The sequence below is a fragment of the Momordica charantia genome, assembly GCF_013281855.1.
Source record: "Momordica charantia cultivar OHB3-1 chromosome 8 unlocalized genomic scaffold, Mcharantia_2.0 BLBB01000008.1, whole genome shotgun sequence".
NCBI lineage: Eukaryota > Viridiplantae > Streptophyta > Magnoliopsida > Cucurbitales > Cucurbitaceae > Momordica > Momordica charantia.
Genome location: NW_028275166.1, coordinates 9,945,176 through 9,965,332, shown reverse-complemented (window position 1 = coordinate 9,965,332; position 20,157 = coordinate 9,945,176). Strand labels below are relative to the sequence as shown.

At 34.9% G+C, this 20,157-nt stretch overlaps 4 protein-coding genes across 5 annotated transcripts; 1 reads left to right on the top strand and 3 right to left on the bottom strand.

The window, feature by feature from the left end:
- The first annotated feature begins 2,890 nt into the window (after positions 1–2,890).
- ICE1 (basic helix-loop-helix (bHLH) DNA-binding superfamily protein) lies at positions 2,891–6,204 on the top strand. The gene is made up of 4 exons (XM_022292488.2): positions 2,891–4,231; positions 4,459–4,680; positions 5,511–5,681; positions 5,843–6,204. The coding sequence occupies exons 1-4, from the start codon at positions 3,089–3,091 to the stop codon at positions 5,924–5,926; spliced, it is 1,620 nt and encodes a 539-aa protein (XP_022148180.2). The 5' UTR covers positions 2,891–3,088; the 3' UTR covers positions 5,927–6,204.
- A 289-nt stretch (positions 6,205–6,493) lies between these two features.
- LOC111016917 (light-regulated protein 1, chloroplastic-like) lies at positions 6,494–8,321 on the bottom strand. Its single transcript, XM_022292489.2, has 3 exons — positions 8,070–8,321; positions 7,289–7,453; positions 6,494–6,719 (listed from the first exon to the last, which is right to left on the bottom strand). Exons 1-3 carry the CDS (start codon positions 8,237–8,239, stop codon positions 6,665–6,667), a joined length of 390 nt encoding a protein of 129 aa, XP_022148181.1. The 5' UTR covers positions 8,240–8,321; the 3' UTR covers positions 6,494–6,664.
- Positions 8,322–11,060: 2,739 nt separating this feature from the next.
- Positions 11,061–12,930, bottom strand: LOC111016912 (Tetratricopeptide repeat (TPR)-like superfamily protein). The gene has a single exon (XM_022292483.2). The coding sequence runs from the start codon at positions 12,635–12,637 to the stop codon at positions 11,366–11,368; it is 1,272 nt and encodes a 423-aa protein (XP_022148175.1). The 5' UTR covers positions 12,638–12,930; the 3' UTR covers positions 11,061–11,365.
- Positions 12,931–13,983: 1,053 nt separating this feature from the next.
- Positions 13,984–19,023, bottom strand: MGP2 (MALE GAMETOPHYTE DEFECTIVE 2). 2 transcript variants are annotated; one of them, XM_088127246.1, is made up of 11 exons: positions 18,691–19,023; positions 18,561–18,635; positions 17,834–17,920; positions 17,670–17,747; positions 17,492–17,583; positions 17,186–17,387; positions 16,025–16,115; positions 15,881–15,939; positions 15,531–15,679; positions 15,004–15,085; positions 13,984–14,929 (listed from the first exon to the last, which is right to left on the bottom strand). In XM_088127246.1, the coding sequence occupies exons 1-11, from the start codon at positions 18,862–18,864 to the stop codon at positions 14,534–14,536; spliced, it is 1,485 nt and encodes a 494-aa protein (XP_087983372.1). In that variant the 5' UTR covers positions 18,865–19,023; the 3' UTR covers positions 13,984–14,533. The 2 variants fall into 2 exon arrangements, with proteins under 2 accessions (XP_087983372.1, XP_022148231.1); XM_022292539.2 differs by having other exon boundaries at positions 18,561–18,643; positions 18,738–19,019.
- Between the last annotated feature and the right edge of the window lie 1,134 nt (positions 19,024–20,157).

Sequence of the window (20,157 nt, the reverse complement as noted above, 5' to 3'; positions counted from 1 at the left end):
ATTGAATTTCCCTCTAATAAAATCAAATAAACTTTGATATATATTTTTTCGATTTTTTTTATAAATCATGTATGGAGATTCGAACTCATGAGTTTTTAGTTAGAAATAAGTACTTTAACCACTTGAGCTATGTTCAGTCTGACGATATATATATTTTTTTTATTGATTTTCTCTTTTCCTCTTTCTTTTCTAATATTTAAATTAAGTAACAGGAAAAATGAATGATTAATTCACATTATAGGGCTAATATTCATTTATAAAAAAATAAAAAAATTTCACTCAATAACATAAATTTAATATGTATTTTAAAAAGTGTCCAACTTTTTTTTTTACTTAACTATAACACAAACTATGATTTTTCTTGATGGGTTTTACCTTAGATGAAAGTTTGAGTTAGATTGGATTATGGTATTTTTTAAAATTTTCAAGGTTCTTGTTGTATTTGAAAACTATATTTATTATTTATTTTACATTATTTATGTAGTTTGCCTCAAAATAAATTATGATCCTACGATACAATATATCAATTTGCGTGTTAGTCTAACATGAATAGGTACTAAAAAAACAATATGAATATATTTTTATTGATTAAGATGTTATTTTCATTCTTGAACGGTTGAACCACAAGATTATAGGTTCAAATTTCTACTTTCATATATTGTTGTATTAAAAAGAAATAAGTATATCAAAGTAGAAATAACTATAAAATAAATTTTGTTCGGAGGAATATAAAATAAGTTTCGCTGGATTAAGTGATTAATTTAACATATTATCGCTTTACAAGTAAATTTATATAACTAGATTTGCATTGTATAATAAAGATTAAACTGATTTTTTTTATGGACAAAATGTTAAACTGATCAAAGTTATACTTGAATATAAAAAAGATTTATGTAATAATATTATAGTATATTTTCGAACATAAATTATACAAAACAAACAATATATTTTCAAACGTCTTTAACAAAATATGAATGCAATTAATATTTTTTTAATTGATGCAATAAATGAATTAATGTTTATGAACTATGTTTTATATTTTAATCTCCATATTTTTGGAACACTTATAATTGTTACCAAACATATTTAATTTTATTATTATTATTATTTAGTAAGATATATGTCTTTAACTAATTGAATTATACTCACTTTGACAACCATTAAAAAAAATACGACTGAAAACAACATAATCAAACCAAAAATAAATTAAAGGCGAGTATCATACTCATGGATTACTCCTTTTTCTTTTGGTCTCACCCCAAAACATTTATACCAATTGAGACAATCGTTCTCATATATATACCATGAATCACTCTCTTCCCTAATCGACGTGAGATTTTGTTTGCAGACATTGCAATCTCAACACTTTCCATATATGTATTGTATTAAAAATAATTAATGAGGGGTTCATTTATTGTGTAAACAAAAGTTAGTATGGTATCGAGAGTTTATTGGACTTTTTCTGCTTATGTGTGTGTTTTGATTCCTTGTATAGATGACAAGGACATTGCCACCTCATTGCCCATTTGAGAGGTAAAGATTAAGGACACATTATATGTTTAAATGACATATTAACCTTAACTCTCATAAATAGTCTCTTGATTTCTAGCTTTTATTTTTTTTATTTTCCTTTTTAAAATTAGGTATTAGGTGGCTAAGAGATCTTGGATGTATATATTTTCTAAAATGATTAGTCTTTTGTCAGTTTAATCAAACATTTTTAAAGATTTACAAAAGTTTAATATGCAATTTCCACGAAAATAAAATTTGTCAAATGTTATGTTTCGGAAAAAGAAAAAAAAAACACAAATATATGTAGTACTCCAATTTTAATACAATATTTATTTCAAAATTTTGTACTTAGAGGTCGTAGTTACTGACATTTTTTTTAGGATAACAATATATGGAGCGAAGGAGCGAACACACCAGTTTTTGACTAGGGATACATGCTTCGACACAACGTCTATTTTTCTTTTTCTTTTTTTTTGAAGCTAAGCTACGGTCAAGTTTGTACATTAGATTTTTTTATGTAATGTTATAATATTTTCAAGATTAGATTATAAGTTATGGTTCTCATTTTTAAAGTCTATTTAAAAAAAAAGTTTTGCCTAAACTTTCACAATTGTATCTATTTAGTTTCATAGTTATAAAACATTTCTAATAGATTTGTAAAGTTTCAATTTTGTGTCTAATAAATCTCATGCCAGTAATAAACTAGCTAACTTGTCATCTAACCATTAAATAATATAAATAGATATATATTAAAAAAATATATCAAATCCAAATCAAACTTAATATAAAATATAGTAAGAAAAATAACACATATGCTATATTTGAAAAAAAAAGCAAGTTATGATATTGAAAAATCAATAAGATGGTACTAGGTTTTATCAAACAAAAAAATGGTAATATCTATTGAATTATGCTCGGATGTGTGAAAATACACATTAAGTTTATATCATATAGTAAAATTTATACAATTAATGTGCAAGTCAAATTACTTATATATACAAAATTAAAATTTAAAAAATTAATTCAAAACTTTCCGGACCAAGCTAAATAGATACAAAGCCGGCACAAACATAGTTGAATTGATTATAACAAAATTTTTCTTTTAAAATACATTTTTTTAAAAAAGTATTCGAACCTAGACCTAGCAGAAAAAAAAAACAAAACAAATATATTACAAGAGGGGATAATATATATTTTGTATTATGTAAAAAAATTCTTCATCTCTGGCTGGGCTTGCTTTTCAAATTTTTAATTATTTATTTAATTTAATTTTTCTTTGTTTGTGAAGAGGCGAATTGATAAAACTTAAAAGGAGGAAACGAAACGCAGAGAGAGAGAGAGAGAGAGAGAGAGAGAGAGAGAGAGAGAGAGAGAGAGAGAGAGAGAGAGAGAGAGAGAGAGAGAGAGAGAGAGAGAGAGGCACAGATTGGTTATTGGTAGCAGTCTTCTTTTTGTGTGATACGTAACGTTCAAAGTTCGGAATATATTTCTGTTCATTTCTTCTCAGAAACCACGCTCTCTCAGAAAGCCACTTGCCTTTTCTTTCTCTCTGTAACTGCAACAATCGCCGGCCAAAATGCTTCCCAAGCCCACCGGAATCCTCTGGATCGACGGCGACCACGACGACGCCGCCTCTTGGACCAGAAACAACAACGACAACGACGACGACATCGCCATTGCCGGCTCCATTTCTTCCTTCAAATCCATGCTCGAACCCGACTGGTACATCAACTCCTCTACTCCTCTCAATCCCTCCTCTCTCCAAGATTTCCATTCCCTCTCTTCTGCTTCTCACCACCACATTCCGGACCTTGCTTTCTCCTCCAATCCTTCTGATAACTTGCTCTTGAACCCCATAGATTCCTCCTCTTCCTGCTCTCCCTCCCAGGCTTTTGCTCTCGATCCTTCGCATTCCCAATCCCAATCCATGTTGCCTCCTCATAAATCGTGTTTCTCTTCTCTTCTTAATGTCGTTTCCGCCAGCAATTTTGATAATGGCTTCGATTTGGGCGGCGACACTGGCCTGCTTGGATCTTACCAGGGGAATCCAGCTTCCAATTCCCCCGTTTTGATGGGCTTCACCGGCATTTCGTCTCTACCTCAAATCGGTAATCAGGAAATGAGCTTAAACAACTCCGATTTTCCGCCGGGCCGGTTGCTTCCGGTCGTTGATAACCCTCCCGCGTTCGGAGCTGGCTTTAATCCGGCGGCTGTCTTTGAGAGTTTCGATGGCTGTGGGAATGCTCTGTTTCAGAACAGGTCTAAGGTTTTGAGACCTCTCGAAGTGTTTCCCCAGGTCGGCACACAGCCGACGCTGTTCCAGAAGCGAGCGGCGCACCGCGTTGGCTCCGCCGGTGCTGATAAACTGGAGAATTTGGAGGTTTCGGATATGAAATTAGGAGAAGGCTCAATGTGGACGGCAAATTTGGAGAAGCTGAGGAATAAGAACGGCGAAGAGGATATTGAGGACGGCAGCGTGGACGTTTCTCGCTTCAATTATGATTCCGACGAACCCAATGAGTACAATAAGCAAGAGGACAACATTAACGCAAAAAACTGCGGAAGCAATTCCAATGCCAATAGTACTGTAACTGGCGGAGACCAGAAGGGGAAGAAGAAGGGGCTGCCGGCAAAAAATCTCATGGCGGAGCGGCGGCGCAGGAAGAAGCTCAACGATAGGCTTTACATGCTTAGGTCCGTCGTACCCAAAATAAGCAAGGTATGGATAGATCTTGAACATGTTTTCTTTGAGATTACAATTGAAAGTTTTTAGCTATTTACGATTCAGAATAATTTGGATTTATGGCATAATGTATCTAATTTATGATCGTTAAGCTGTAATCTTGGGGAAGTGGGCAATAACTCCTGTTGTCTCATCGTTTAATTTCTTTCTGATAATCCTCTGTGAAGCCAGACCTCAAAATTGTGTTTTCCTTGGTTGCACAGATGGATAGAGCTTCAATACTTGGAGATGCCATTGATTACTTGAAGGAGCTTCTCCAAAGGATAAATGATCTTCACAATGAACTTGAGTCAACTCCTGGTTCTCTGTTGCAGCCTTCTGCGAGCTTTCACCCGTTGACGCCGACGCCGCCGACTCTTCCCTGTCGGGTCAAAGAAGAGCTGTGTCCAAGCTCCTTGTCCAGCCCTAAAACCCAGCCTGCCAGGGTAAATATAATCTAACTTCCATCTTTCTTTCTTTTTCATTCTGCTGTTTGTTTTTGTTTCTTCTACGGTTTGATAGTATTTTTGTCATTTGTATTGTATCTATGATGCAGCTATAATTTCTCTCTTTTTGTTTGTTTTTAAACTTTCGTAACAAGAACATGTAGCAGGAGGTGGATTTGGTTATGTAGTGTTAAGGGCATACAATTCTTCTTATATTTGTGATGCAAAAGATTGCAAAGTGATTTTTCTTTTTTTTTTTAACTGTGGTTGGATGTAGAAGCTACCAATGCATGAACAAATTTTGCCTTGTTCGAATGAGTTAATTCTGGAATTTAATTTTTGAAATTTCAATTTGTTCTTCAGTCAAATGAATCAGTATGAAGTCCCCCAAATGATGAGGTCCAATGATCTATCTGATACTTGCATGGTATAATTTCTTAAACTAGCAATAGCAATGGTGTGTAACAGTCTCATCGTCCTATTTTTTTAGGCTTTAGAAAATATGACCAATTTTGGCAGAGTAGACAGAGGCCCAAGAATGAGTCGTGAATGGATTTGTTCAACAGACCTTGTAGATTTGTTGTTAGTTCTAATGACATTGGTGGAGCTCATACATCTGTTTTTATCTTACTAATTCCATCCATGGAAGTCGGTTCGACCGGGTTCTGATCATTTGACAAACTCGAGCACAGTTTCTATCCATTTTCTGTGAATTTCCATATAAAGTTGGCTTCATTCTTGAACGCTTGTGGGATTTATTTGCATTGTATTCTATGATGAAGATCTGCTTCCAAGTTCCAATCATGATTTGTATGGCGTATAAATAACAGGTTGAAGTCCGGGTCAGAGAAGGCAGAGCTGTCAACATTCACATGTTTTGTTCTCGCAAGCCGGGTCTCTTGCTATCCACCATGAGAGCTCTCGATAACCTCGGGCTGGACGTCCAACAAGCAGTGATCAGCTGTTTCAATGGATTTGCTTTGGATGTGTTTCGAGCTGAGGTTTGCTCTCTTTTTCATTTAAGTTGTAGAGCATTCATTCATGTATGATTATTATCTGCTTTTGGTACTCACCGTGTCGTGTCTTTCTCTACGGCTGTTCGATTTCGTCCATGTTTGTCTCCATTTTTCCTGCAAGGACTCACTCCTTCTCTCTGTTTCAGCAATCCAAGGAAGGTCAGGAGATCTTACCTGAGCAAATTAAAGCAGTGCTATTGGATTCAGCTGGTTTACATGGTGTGATTTAGGGGAAGCTGTTGCTCAAATGCAGCCCTTCATTGATGGATGGATAATCGATCTGATATATGCATCAACAAGTTCTGTAAATCCAGTGGCATTCAGCTCGTCTTATTCTTGAAGGCGCGGTAGGTCGGGTCGGGCGAATATTTTGTGGTTTTAGTCTTTTACTAATCTTGCTTTCAGAACATACTGCATCATCAACCTCAAGTGTTCACTTCATTTGGTTGAGTTTTTTTGGAATAAGATTTTCTTCTGAAATATAATGTAGTTTCCTTCCTTCTGATAACTTCCCTTATTGAGTTGATTCAAAATTTTAAGTTCCCTCATCATTCTCCTCCCATTCAACAGCTTCCCCATTCCCGTTCCCGTTCCCGTTCCCGTCCATGTTTATGGGATATTTCGAGAAGCACATAGGAAGCTATGAATTTGCCAGATTTCTTTAGATTAAGTCAGTAATTTGCAGTTTCAGGTAGGATTCGATCTGCAAAATTTGATACTTGTTCAGTTGCCCATGAGTTCTTCTCAGGAATTAGTTTCATAACCTTTTTGTGTAGCAGTGCCAGTGAAGTCTCATGTAATAAAAGCCTTGCACATTATATGTGAATAAACTACACAATAACTATAACACACTGCACGTAAAATAAAATTACGATCGATCTTAGAGATAGTAATAGATGTCTTTCTCGACCCGAACCATGTTCGGATCTTGCGGGTGTGGGCCATGATTAGTAAACGCCATTTAGAAACTATGCTCCACAGAAGTCTCCACCAAGATCATCACAAGCCTCTCCTAGGAAAACGCTGCAATAATTGTAAGGCAAAGTTCAGTCTCAGTGGTAATTACTACAAACTCCAATGCATTGCACACAGTTTCAAGGATTTTTCTGTAACTGTAGCATGCACCACTTTTGAAAAATACCAAAACCAAACCACTTCAGCTCGTAGATTCAAAATTAGGTTTAAACTCTATTTTAGTTTTTGTCTATTTTGATATTTATATTTTTAAAAATAACTATTTTAATCTATATTTATAAAATTGTAAGAGATATACAGATAAAAGGATTAAAAAGAAAAAAAAAAGTCGTTCCAAATAGAGCAAAAATTTTAATAGTTAACAGCAAATATAGCCAAAATAAATAGTGGCATTGTCCAAATATTAATTATAATATCGATATATGTTAGTGATAAATTTAAAATGAAATATATCACTAATATATTTAGTGTGACTAATATATCTTATATCAAATTTTAATTAGTTATATCAACCATGTACCTTAAATCAGAAATCTTCAAGACGAATAAATTTGAAAAATTTAAAAGAAGGAAAAGAAAAGGGAAAAAGGGTAGTGATGGATGAGCGTGTGACGCACGTGCTAGAATCGGAGTAATCAAGATATTCTCTATCAATATCTTCCAAAGCGACGGCGTTTGATGGGGCGTTTTCCAGAGGCTGAGGCTGAAGCCTCACTTCTGGAAAAATATGAGCCCAACACGCTTCTCCACCAATTATCTCACATGCTTCAGCAGGAAACACTCTGCAACAACACAATACAATCAACTACTTAGATGAATTATAAAGTTTTGTATTTGAAAAGTTTCATATTTAGCGACTTTCCACCACCGCTGAATCCAAAAACTTAAGTTAATGGATTATGAGGAATATAATTATTTATTTATATTCTAACACCTCTCTCTGATCCGATCGGTCAAAACTTTTATAGTTCTATTGTCCAATCAATTGGGAAGGTACTTTAAAAAACTTCTAATAGATGTATGAATTTTATGCTCTTAACGTTTTGGAGCATCCTGACGATTATATACATGCTAATCCTCAAGATGGATATTCTATTTAGTCTGTGTATTTCAAAATATTTTATGTTTATACCGAGTTGATGAACTCGAATTTCGTAAAGTCGAATGTTTATACTACTAAATATTTGAATTGTCAAGAATCTGCTCACCATGTAATCTTTGAATCATATTGTAGGTAGGCCTTGTAAATGGTAAACTAACGAGTTAACTTTAAAAGTTTAAAGACCAAACTTATAATTTAATATGTCCTTCTTATCTTGCCTCCTGTCATGTCTGCTTTTATACATTGACATGGGATGGTTCGAGTTCAATACCTAAAGATGAAAGAAAATAACTTACGAGACAGCGGAGCTATAATCAACCACCGAGGTGTCGTAGGCGACCGTGGAGGTTGCTTTGATTGCGGGGCGACGTGACGAGAGAGAGCCGAAAGAGTTCAAGGGAAAAGAGTTGTTGGAAGGTGTTGGGAGGAGAAGGGGAAGGACAGGAATGGTAAGAACAGCCTGCATTCTTATGATGTTTAATGCTAAAAATTATGTAATTTGGAAGTGATAATTAGTGGTGAGTTTGAGAGTTGAATGAGTAGAAGCATGTTACTGAGATTACCAATTTATATGCAACAGCCTGAGCCTGCTCCTCCAGATAAGATTCCTTTGCTTTTCCTTCCTTTGACATTCCTTCATTTGGAGGATGCTTTCACACACTTTCCCATCACCTTGGAGATATTTTGTGAATCTTCGCCATATTTTTGCCAAATTGCAATCATGGTTCTAAATATCCGTCGACATGTCCATATTTTCATCAATATATTCATGTTTCTATGAGTTTGGCATTGACATGAAGGGATAAATCGACGTTTCCATCATAGCACAATAAAATCGACAAAATATGAAAAATATCAACAAAATGTCACTAATATATACATAATATTAATATTAATTATTTTTAACTAATTTAGAGATAGGAAAATGTTTATTTTATTAATTTAAATATTTTTTACGATTTTTTAATTTTTATAACTTTTACAGTAATATCCATCGATGTCGACATTTTATCGATATTTTCATCGATATTTTCATGAAATTGAAACCTCGACATTTTCATCGACATCGATATTTAAAACCTTGATTGCAATACATGTTCATAGTAACACATTAGTACAGATATTTGAAATCATGTTGTCAATTTGTTGAAATAAATTTTACAAAAGTTTAGAGACCAAAATAGAACAAATTTTAAAGTTCATTACATTTTGAAAGTTTAAGAACCAAATAAAATAATCTTGAAAGTTTAGAGACCAAAATTGGGTTTAAACTTATTATTTATAATATGCTCAATTATATTTCTGTTTTTCGTCAATTTGAAATTTATAGTCAACTAAAGCATATAATTCAACTAGTTAAGATATTACTTACTTCTTTAAAAATCGAGGTTTAAATATTCACCTTTTATTCTTTTTAACTCGAAAAGAAAAAGATAGAGACATACTAATAAAAACAAAAAACGATCATGTAAATATTTCAACTTTATAGAAAAAGCAAACTTGTCCAAATCAACTAAAATTCACAAGTTTTGAATATCAAATTACTGGTACGAATAAATACAAAAACTTAAACGTCACAACAAAAAGATAGATATTTATGGACGATGAACATAATTCAATGATAATTAGCATCTATTTCTTTTCTTGAGGTAGAAGTTCGAACATCCATATCTCCAACCTATTGGAAAAAAAAGATATTTGATTTTTTTTTGAACGACAAATATGACATATGAATTAGTGCGTAGGTATATCATTAATACGCCTTAAAAGAAAATATTATATCTATAATTGTTTATTTATTTATTATTATTATTATTTTAAAAATATGTAACTATGTACATTTTTAAATATTTTTAAAAATTATGCTATCGAATGTCCCAAAAAAATAATAATATTATAGACCTATGAGTCCAATTTAGCTATTTGGATGATAGGCCCATGGCATAATTTGGGCCAAACGCTTTTAAGCTGGGCCCAGTCCATTTTCAACCCAGATTTTGAACAAAAACTTGTCGCCATCTTTTATTATTTTTAAAACGAGTGGAGGTGGAGATTCGAACTCTTGATCGAATATAAATTCTTTAACCAATTGAGTTATGTTTTCTCACAAGTTTAATTTATGTTTTTGTATTTATATTCTTAGAAAGAAGTTGCATTGTTTTGAAGACCAAAGAAAAGAAGTTGGAATATGTGTCATGAAATGTTAAATTGTTTCACTCTTTTTCCTTTTAGTTGTGGCACTCGCAATTATTTATAAGAGGACATGCATGATGCATCATATAAAGGTTAGGTCATCATTTCTCAGTGTTGCATACTTTTTGTTGCAGCTAATTAAATTGATGGAGTGATACAAACAAGGTCAAAAGTAAGATAATAATATTAGAAAAATACTTGGTTCCTGAACCGTAAAGAGCAATTTTGTCCTCACCACTATTACCTCAGTAAAATGTTTTAGGCAAGTTGAGCATTGCAAGTGGTTTGTTGGTTCGTAGCATATAAACTAGGTTGATATTACAACCAAATGTGATAGGTAGGTTATTACTCAGGTCACCCAACCAACATAACATAGATTATAGGTTTTTTTTTTCCTTTTGATCTCTGTGAGTGTCTGGAACAGCTAACACACACTTCGACTAATTTTACAGTTATAGTTTTTTAATATAACCTCATCAAACTTTGTGATTATTTAAATTGGTTAATTGAACAACTAAAAAGAAATCAAGTGACTTCCCCTTAATGAGTTTGGAGCATCTTGAGATTGATAAACTTTTTGGATATTATTAACTAAAGATTGGTTTGTTGGGAAAATAAAAACCCAAAATTTAAAAGTCAGAGATCGGTTTCCATGTTAAATTCAAGAGAATTAATACCAAAGAAATGGAAACATACCTTGATCCATAATTAAAAGTTGATCAATGGATTTGACCTTCCAAGTCTAGATAATCACGAATTAGTCTTATAGATTTCTCGACTTCATAACCCCTCTGTAACCGACAAAAAAACTACGTATCTATATATTTTACCCATTGTCATTTTATAATTACTCTGTTAAACCAAAACTTACCCATAATTAGAACATTTTATTAAATAATTACATGTGCGGTCTCATTGATTCAATCAAATAAGGATCATGTTGTGGTCTACTAAAATTTAAAGAAACTAACTTCTTCTAATTTAATAGAAGATTGCTCCTGTGAAAATTCCAGACAAAGAATTGCACAAACATAAGAATAATGAATGCAAGTCCAACTCTTGTATGCTACATCTATATATTTTGATATCAACAATTTGCTATCCATTAAAATCGTATAACCATTGAAATGACAATCAATTACAAGTATTGCATAAAAAAACGCTTCTTCAACATACAAAATGACAGTTAAAAAGCAAGCAAGAAGTCAAAATACTCCGCAAGAAGTCCGCATCTGCTTAGAAAGGGATGTTGGTCGAACTTGCAACCTCATTCATTTACATATTTCTGTACTCATTATCCCTGCAAATAACACTTGGCTACTAGCGAATCAGTAACCAAGTATTATTCTATCAATATCTTACATGCGTGCCCGCTCACAGGCCAACGCGTCCTTTCCATCTACGTGGGTTTCGCTGATTCGAAGGCTTCATCCAAGGAACTATAACGAGCATATAGCTCAGCCATGCACTTGTAGTGCTCAGGAATTGGCACAATGCCATAATGTTGTGTCATTCGTTTGAAGTAAGCGCAGCCTGCCTCCACATTCTTCATATGTACACAAGCGCACAAAACACCCACAAAAGTGATTGCATCTGGCTTCACATTTACCCTTTCCATCTCACTGAAAACATTGAGCGCTTCCTCCCCAAGCCCATGCACCCCTAAGCTACTGATCATCGAATTCCAAGTCGCCAAACTTCTTTCGGGCATCGTCTCAAAAACTTCTACCGCATCCTTTAGACTACCACATTTGCTGTACATGTCAATCAAAGCCGTCCCTAGATAAACACCGATCTCGAAACAATTTGTCATGGCAAAATCATGAATCTTTCTACCTAAACTTGGGATTCCCATTTCAGTACATGCTTTGATCAAGCTTACCAGCGTATACTCATTTGGGCAAACATTCTCTGCCTGCATTCTCCCAAATAGTTCCACAGCTTCTTCAGGCTGTTGACTTCTTATATACCCATTAATCATTGCTGTCCAGGAGACAACATTTTTAGATGGCATTTCATCGAATACCCTTCGTGCTGCCTGGACTTCCCCGCAAGCAACCAGCCCGGATATCATGCTTGTCCACGACACCACATTGCGAACACGCATTTTCTCGAACACCTTATGACCACACTGTTTATGTCCACACTTGAAGTACAAATCTATCAGATTGTTCTGCACAAATGTATCCGTCGAAAATCCGTATTTGATCAACGACGCGTGAACCACTTTTCCAAGGTCAATTGCGAAGGAAATTGTGCAAGCTTTGATGACAAATGGAAAAGTAAACTTATCGGGTGCAATTCCATGACGTACCATATTCCTGTACCAAAGAAGGGCTTCTTCAGAGAGACCATTGATAGTGTTGGCCCGGATGAACAGATTCCAAGTAAACGTGCAAGGAATCTCGATTTGGCGGAATAGAATAATCGCGTACGCTATCGTTCCATGAGAAGAGTAGAGGTGAATCAATTTCCTAGCGAGTAACTGATGGTTGGAAAGGCCGCTGCGAATTATGTTGGCGTGGATTTGCTTGAGATGTTTGAAATTCTTGCAGTTTTGAAGTAAGAAGAGGGCCTTCTTCGGTCCGATGATCCCTCTCGAGCTCAGGAGTAAATTGTTGTTGGGGAAAACTTCAGGCGGATGAGCACATGAGAGGCATGGAACCATCATACAAAGTAGTTCAAGAATCCAGATTCGGTACGCGGAGGAGGAAGAAGAGGACGCAGTTCATCGTTAATGAGACATTGAAGAGATGAATTTGCCAGCGGAAAGCAGGATGGGGAATTGGGAGAGATGAAACCTCCAATTGATGAGCAATTGGTTGCAGCTGGAGGTCATTCCGATCCACACCCATTTGTGTGGGCTAAAATTTTTTCAAAGTTTTCCCCTTGAAATCCCCTATCCGTATGAACAATATTGCTTTTGCCGATTATCCTCCTCCCCACCACTGAGATTTTTACCTATTTCGATTTATAAAGAGCGAAGGGAGAAAAAAAAAAAAAAAAAAACTCTCTTTTTCTCCCTCTCCCTTGCAGAAAAACATGATATACGAACGACTTAAAAGTTTAAATTCGGATCAAAATGGTATATTTTCTTTAAACTTTCAATATTACAAATGTTTCTAAATGACGGTGTGTCTTGTTTGTGCATGAAATATCTGTCACAAATTCCTTCTCGAAGCGTGAAGGGACCTGCAAGACAAAATTGAACACTCTAATGCTTCAAGACAGTATTGGTCAAAGTTCCGATGGTCTTGGAAAGTTGCTATTCCCTATGAAGTTCCCCTAGACCATGGGACTTTAAAAAAATTCCGATGGTCTTTGAAAGTTGCTATGCCTTATGAAGTTCCCCTAGATCATGGGACTTTAAAAAATTGTACTCATCGTTAACAGCATTGAATCTAGATTGTGCATTGCTGAGATCGTTGAGTGAAGATCGACTAGGCTGGAATAGGGGTTTAGCATTGTTGGCGTGCTTGAACTCCCTTCTCCGACCTTGTTGTCTTTGAACGCTGGTTCGGAATCCATCTTCCTACTATGGGAGTGTGACACGTGGCAATTGATTTTTGCCCACAACACGTCCATTCTTTAGTTTATATGCTTTAAGAAGTTTTTAAATTTCAATTTTGTATTTAGTTTTTTTTTTTAATTTCAATTTTGTGTTTCTTAAATAATGTCAAAACCAATTCTTCAATTATGCAGCGTGCCATATAAGTGAAAAGTTCAGAGTTAAAATTAGGAACAAAAAAGAAAGAAACACAGCAATCAAACGAATTAGTAATTTAACATATTCTTTTTATCTTGCCTATTAGGACATTGAGATGGGTGGTTCAAGTTCGATAGCAGAAAAGGACTTACACGACGGCAGCCACTCGCCGAAGTGCTGTAGGCGACTGCAGCGGTTCGGAGCGGCGCCACGAGAGCACAGGCAACGGGGAAAGGTTCTTGGAAGAAAGTGTGAAGATATTTTTTTCCTGCACACCATCAAAAGTATCAATGCCTGTAACGATTCATACGTACACAATCAAAAGTATCAACTTATATAACATCTATTCCTTTTCTTGGGGTCGGAGATTCAAATCTCCATACCCCAACATCTGTTGGTTGTACTAAGAAAAGGGTAAATCAACCATTTAGCTTAAGAGTCTTTACAAATAATTGCAAGAATAATTAATGATACACTTTCTTTCAGAGGCTAAAATACAAGCTGCTTTACAACATATCTTAGAAACAAAACCAAAGAATAAACTGACTCAGGTTTCTTTTCTTTCTTGCCAAACAAAGCATTAGTAATTTCGCCAGCTCGTCCAGGCATGGAATCCCAAGTAGGAAGAATCATCTTTCGTCAGTGGCACACGTTCGTCTCGATCGCTCTCTGGGAAAGAACTGAAGTTTCTGTTATGCCTCTATTGCGTGTGCCCAGTCATTAGACAGAAATAAAGAAAGGCATTCTTTTAACAAGCGTGGAGATATTGAAGTATTACATAATACAATGGAGCATAGAGTGCCTATTGAGACATGCAGTGGAGGTGAAAGGTATGTGGTATTGTCGAGCCGAGCACGTTATTTAAGCGACAGAATCCAAAGAATGCCTCACACATACAAGATCATCCAACTTATTGCCGTCCATTTTGTACAGGGAGACCCCTTCCATCTGCTGGTAATGATCTTGTGCTTCTTTTCTCAAACTGTTAAAAGGTGTAACTTCCCACTTACTATAACTTGAGCGTTTCCTGGTATCACTCATATCGGGGGATCCCGAGACAGGACCTTCGATCCCAGGGTCCACATTGCCCCACACTTTACAGCTACCAAACTGTCCCAAATCGCCACTCCCTTGACCTGACTGACTCTTCTTCAAGCGCAAGGCTGCAGCGTGAGCCCTCCTAATCATTTCTCGATCTGGAACATCGGACCAGTCTTGCTTCCTCTTAGATCTCATTGGAGAATGTATTCTTATAACCTGAGTAGTCCTAAGCAAAATGAGTATCATAAGGTATGTACTTTTTGGGAGGACGGGAAGTTGAAAGAACTTACGCCAAGGCACTCTAATAGCTGGTAGTATGCCCTTCCTTGAAGTGGATTATGGCCTTTCCTGGGTGTGGAGAAGTACCTTGTCCTAAAAAATTAAAAATTTCAACCTGTTAGCAACGAGAAAGAAAACACAAGAGCGAACTTGTAAGCAATCAATAGTGTTGTGAGAAATGTGTGGGACATAGTGTAAATAGAAATTAGTCAGAAGGGAGTTGCATCAAACCGCAAGTGCTGATCAATGAAACCGAAAAGTTCTGAAAAATAAGTCTCTCACAAGTTGATGTGCAATTTCATGTAAATAAGCTAAAAAATGAAAAAGGCCAATTGAACTGAGTGCAACATTAGACAATTTAGGAAATAATCACAAAAAAAGGAAATGGTGACCAAAATGGAGATCTCCAGTGAGGTTCAAGCCAATATAATGATACATATAGACCAACTACTTCAAGTTCACAGACGAAATAATATGATAGTACATGGAATAGCGGTTGCAATAAAAAAATCTCTCAACAATGCACAGTTAAACTTACCATTCAGTGTAGCCAGGATCAACGGTGAAACCATATATGTCCACAATATCACACATAGAGAGAGCTAATTCAATAGATTTCATTCCAGTTCCCTTGGCACCTCTACGTAGAACAATACCTTGGAAGAGATAAACTGGATTTGGAATAAGCTGCAAAAAACATACAAATCTTTTACAAGATAATAAGTTTCTAAAGCATCCAGAAAGCAAAATAAGTGCTGATGCGAAGCCTTTCCCTTTCAGTAAAATCATTATGATTTCCAAAACTAGATCGTCTTGACCTTCTCTCAGGACTACTATTATATAGATAATAAGAGAATTTGCCACATGAGAATATGAATTAGCTTTTACCTTAATCATTGCATTAAAGTCTCTATGTATCACGCTCTTGATAACAAGTACCTCATCATCTAAAGAAAGAAAAAAAAAAACATAAGACCTGACATCTTAAACAGAGTCCAAGTAATATTTAACAACAGGAATATGACACCTTACCAGACCCATTTAGAATTGCAATCATATTGCGAGCAGCACCTCTTACAACAAGACGAAAATCCCTCTTCAGACCAACATATTTGGCATATTTCTACAGGGAATCATAGGGGTCAACATTAGTATCTAAATATCTTCCAGGGTACTGGATCATAGGAGAAGAATAAATCAATATCGCAAAATGTGAAGCATCAAATGTATAATGTTCAAAGATAAGAAACCACAGAGTTCCCTCTGGAAGGTATTACAGCCCACAAGGATTCAGATTCAGGTATCAACACCTGAAAGGCCTAAGGCCACCTATTGAAGTTCCTGATACTATCGATTTCCAATTATTCTACAAAATTTCAATGTTCAGAGATAAGATTCTTATGCTTTGAGCAGTGTCATACTTCATTAACATTTAGCCTAGCCAAAAGCAGTGAATATTCTGTGTGGTGAAGTTTTGCTACACACACAATATTCTTAGACCTAAAAACCAAGAGAACTTAAAATCAGCAACATTATTACTGCTTACCTGTTGTACATCGAAATATAATTCCCCTTAAACACACTATAGACACGTTGACAATTAGACACTACTATACAATGGGAAAAGTGATGATATTTTGATGAGAACAAACTCCCATATAATTCATTAATTTCTTTATAAACATTTATTGTTCGACATCTTTAGTTTGTTATAAGATAAACGCCTATCCATTTGAAAACATATAGTTCTTGCTTTTAAATAATTTATTTAATGTAAATGTTCTAAACCAAAAATTTGTACGAAAACAGAAAAAGTCCAAAATAGCATGCACAAATCTTTTTACATGTAAAGAAAAAAGCTCTAACCTACATGTTTAGATCTTAATCCTTCTGAACAAATACACATTGGTCTTTTCAATGATGTTTTGATGAGTATGGTTTCAGGTGATACGTGGAAGGGGTGGGGTTAACTTCGGAAAATGGGAGGGGAAATAACTATTGATACTGAATTTATTTGTAGGTATCCAAGAATACCTTAATACCTAGAAGGAGCTTACGTACTCAAAACAAAACAAATTCACAAGGCACAAATAACCACAGCAAGAGTTTTTCAATTATTATTAACAGAACAAATTACCAAGTAAAAAACTCTTGCAGTAAGTAACTAGGAATTGGCTAGTGCATCTAGCTTACTTCATTAACAGGTGCCTCATTATCACGTATAACGGCATCATGACTGTCAATTTCTTCACCAAACTCTGTCTTTAAAAGATCTCCAGAGTTTCCCACAACTGCACAGGTTTTAAACTGTCGGGGGTGAAAAGGAGGCTTTGACGGCAGGATCAAATGAAGATGTTCCTCACAAAGAGATCTATTGTAACATTTATCTGCTCCCCTACACAAAGATAAATAGATTTTACTCCACTAAAAGTCACTAGCTCAAATAATACCACCACAAGAAAAAATTATCTTGGAGAAACGGGATGAGAGTAACCCTACAATTGTGCTATCCTCTTTGCAGCATAATCAAACCACCCATCAGGCCGAGCATCCAAATACTCTCTTGTCAAGACCGTAGTCATATTGCGATACTGTATTGTTCAAGATACATTAGAATGCACATGTATACCCTTTAAGAGAATCCACAAAATGAAGAGGGCTACACTACACTACCAACCTGTTCCCACAATAATATTGCTTCACACACATCATAATTGTATTCCAATGGCTCATAAATCTTGAACTGCTCGTTATACTGCCAATAGAAAGCATAAACAAATCAGCGACAAAGCAAATGAGTGAACACACACACACACACATGAGAGAGAGAGAGAGAGAGACCCAAGTACTATTTGTGCCTTCTGGGAACTTGAGAATCAGTTTGCAGTTGTCAATAATATGTGCAGTGAGTCCAAGCCCCCTGTTTGCCTATACCCAATGGGCCAATTCCATGATCAGAGAAGTTAAAAATATAACTGAAAATACAGAGAATAAACTATGTACAAAATGCATAACTTTAAAAAACTGAAGGTAGTAAGATGCACTACTTAAATAACAACAGACATTCTCAAGATACGTACAAGATAAAAAACAAGACCCACTTAATCGAGAACTAATCAAACAAAAAAACAAACCACCTTAAGTTGGCACATCTGTCACAGGTAGCAGGCCTGATCAACCCACGGTTATTTCAAAAGAAATAACGAGCAAAGAAAGGACATAGAACAAAAAAACACTCAAAAGTGCGGCTTCATCTAACAAAAAGACGAGATCACACGGCACAACTAAATGTTCTCCAAAACGCGCTAAGAAGACACTATTCTCCTTATACTGCTAGAAATATTACAATGCATTGGAACATGCACAAAAAGTGACATAATTCGTACCATTGAAATCAATAAATCGACTTCATTCAGAAATCAGAAGAAATTAAAAGAAATCAACTACCATCACAAATTATCACATGGACTGAGCTCTTGTCAGCTATTCTCCCTTCGTCCAGAAAACGTTTAATCAAAAAAGGGAACAAGACGAACGCAAGAAAACTAAAGCTAAATAGAATACAAACCACGCATTGCTTAACGCTGGACTGGAAATCCGACAGAATCCGGACTTCCTCTTTGTTAAGATCTGCAAGAGGCTGCTGATAACCTGAAATTTGGAAGAGGGGAAAAGAAGAATATCAAAGAAATAGTAACGGAGATAAATGGTAAAGGAAGATGCAAGGAAGTGAGAGACGAGGGACCTGAGAAGAAAGAGGATTGAATGACGAATACGAAAAGAGAAAAGAGTGAAGCAGCGCAAACAAGGTGAAGCATCGTCAGCCTCCTGCTGTTGCCATTGATGGAGGAGGAAGCTTTGAGAGATCTCATTTAGAACCAGATTTCTCCTACGAACTGAGACTGACTGAGGCGGAATCCACTCGGCAGACTGCAACTCCGATCTCCGTAAGAACAATTCAAGAACCCGGACAAGAACTGTAAATTTAGAAAGTGTAGGGGCTACTTTGCAAAATCAGAAATCGCATCGCATTACATTACCGGCATCCAACCAGCTGCCCGCTAGGATCTATCTACTATTTGAAACTTTGTCTTGATTTTCCTTGTTTTATTAATTATTTAATTTCGATGCAAATATTATTCCAAACATTTTTTTAATTATAATTTCATATTGCTTTAGTTTAAGAAGATATGGAATTTGGGATTCGAATATACATAAGTTGGAAATAAATGCAAATAAATACTCTGACCAGTTGAGTTACGTCCAAGTTGGCATAAATCATAATTTCAATTTCTTTTATAAGAGTCAATTTTTATTTCATTTATATTATAGAAGAGCTAAGATTAAAAAAAATTAATAGGTTAAAGTAAATGATATATACTTTCCTAAAAATATATATATTTCACACACAATATGTGAGAGTGAGGGATTCAAATTTTCGATTTTGGGTTGATGATATATATTTTAACTAATTCAGCTATGTTAAAATTGACAGATTAAAGATATATTATTTAAGTTAAAATATATAAAACACTCCTAGCATATAATTTATAAGCTTGTTGGTTTCAGTTTCGCCAAAGCTTCAATTACAATGAAGGTAAAGATTGGGGATAAAATTTAAAAATTTAAAACATTAAGGGCAAAATCAAAATCTAAGTGTATAATTCTAAGACAATTTAGATTATTTAATCATTTCTTTAGTACACCATGTACCTTTTGACTGGAGATAGATATATTACCCAATTGAGTTATGTTCAAGTTTGCTTATATAATTTAATATATTGTTCAGAATTTACCTTTAATTGCTGATAATGTACCACTCATTTGGCTGATAATAGTTGAAAAAATAAGTTCTCAAGTAAAAATGGATAAACTTTCATAATATAGAGATTTAAATTTGATAAAAACGTAAGAGAACTTTTTTTTTCCCTTAAAATATTAAACCAAGGTAAAAAAGTTAAACCTACAAAAGCATGAAGACTAGCACCTCAAAGTAGAAAGAGGGAAAAAGAAACACTAACGTTTGACTACTCTAAATTTGAACTTTTTTGCTTTTAATGTTGTTTTTTATAAAACTTATTCCAAAAATATAAGTACCAACCAAACTATTTCAAAACACTTTTTTATATTATATAATAATATAATGTATTTATTTTTTTTTTTAA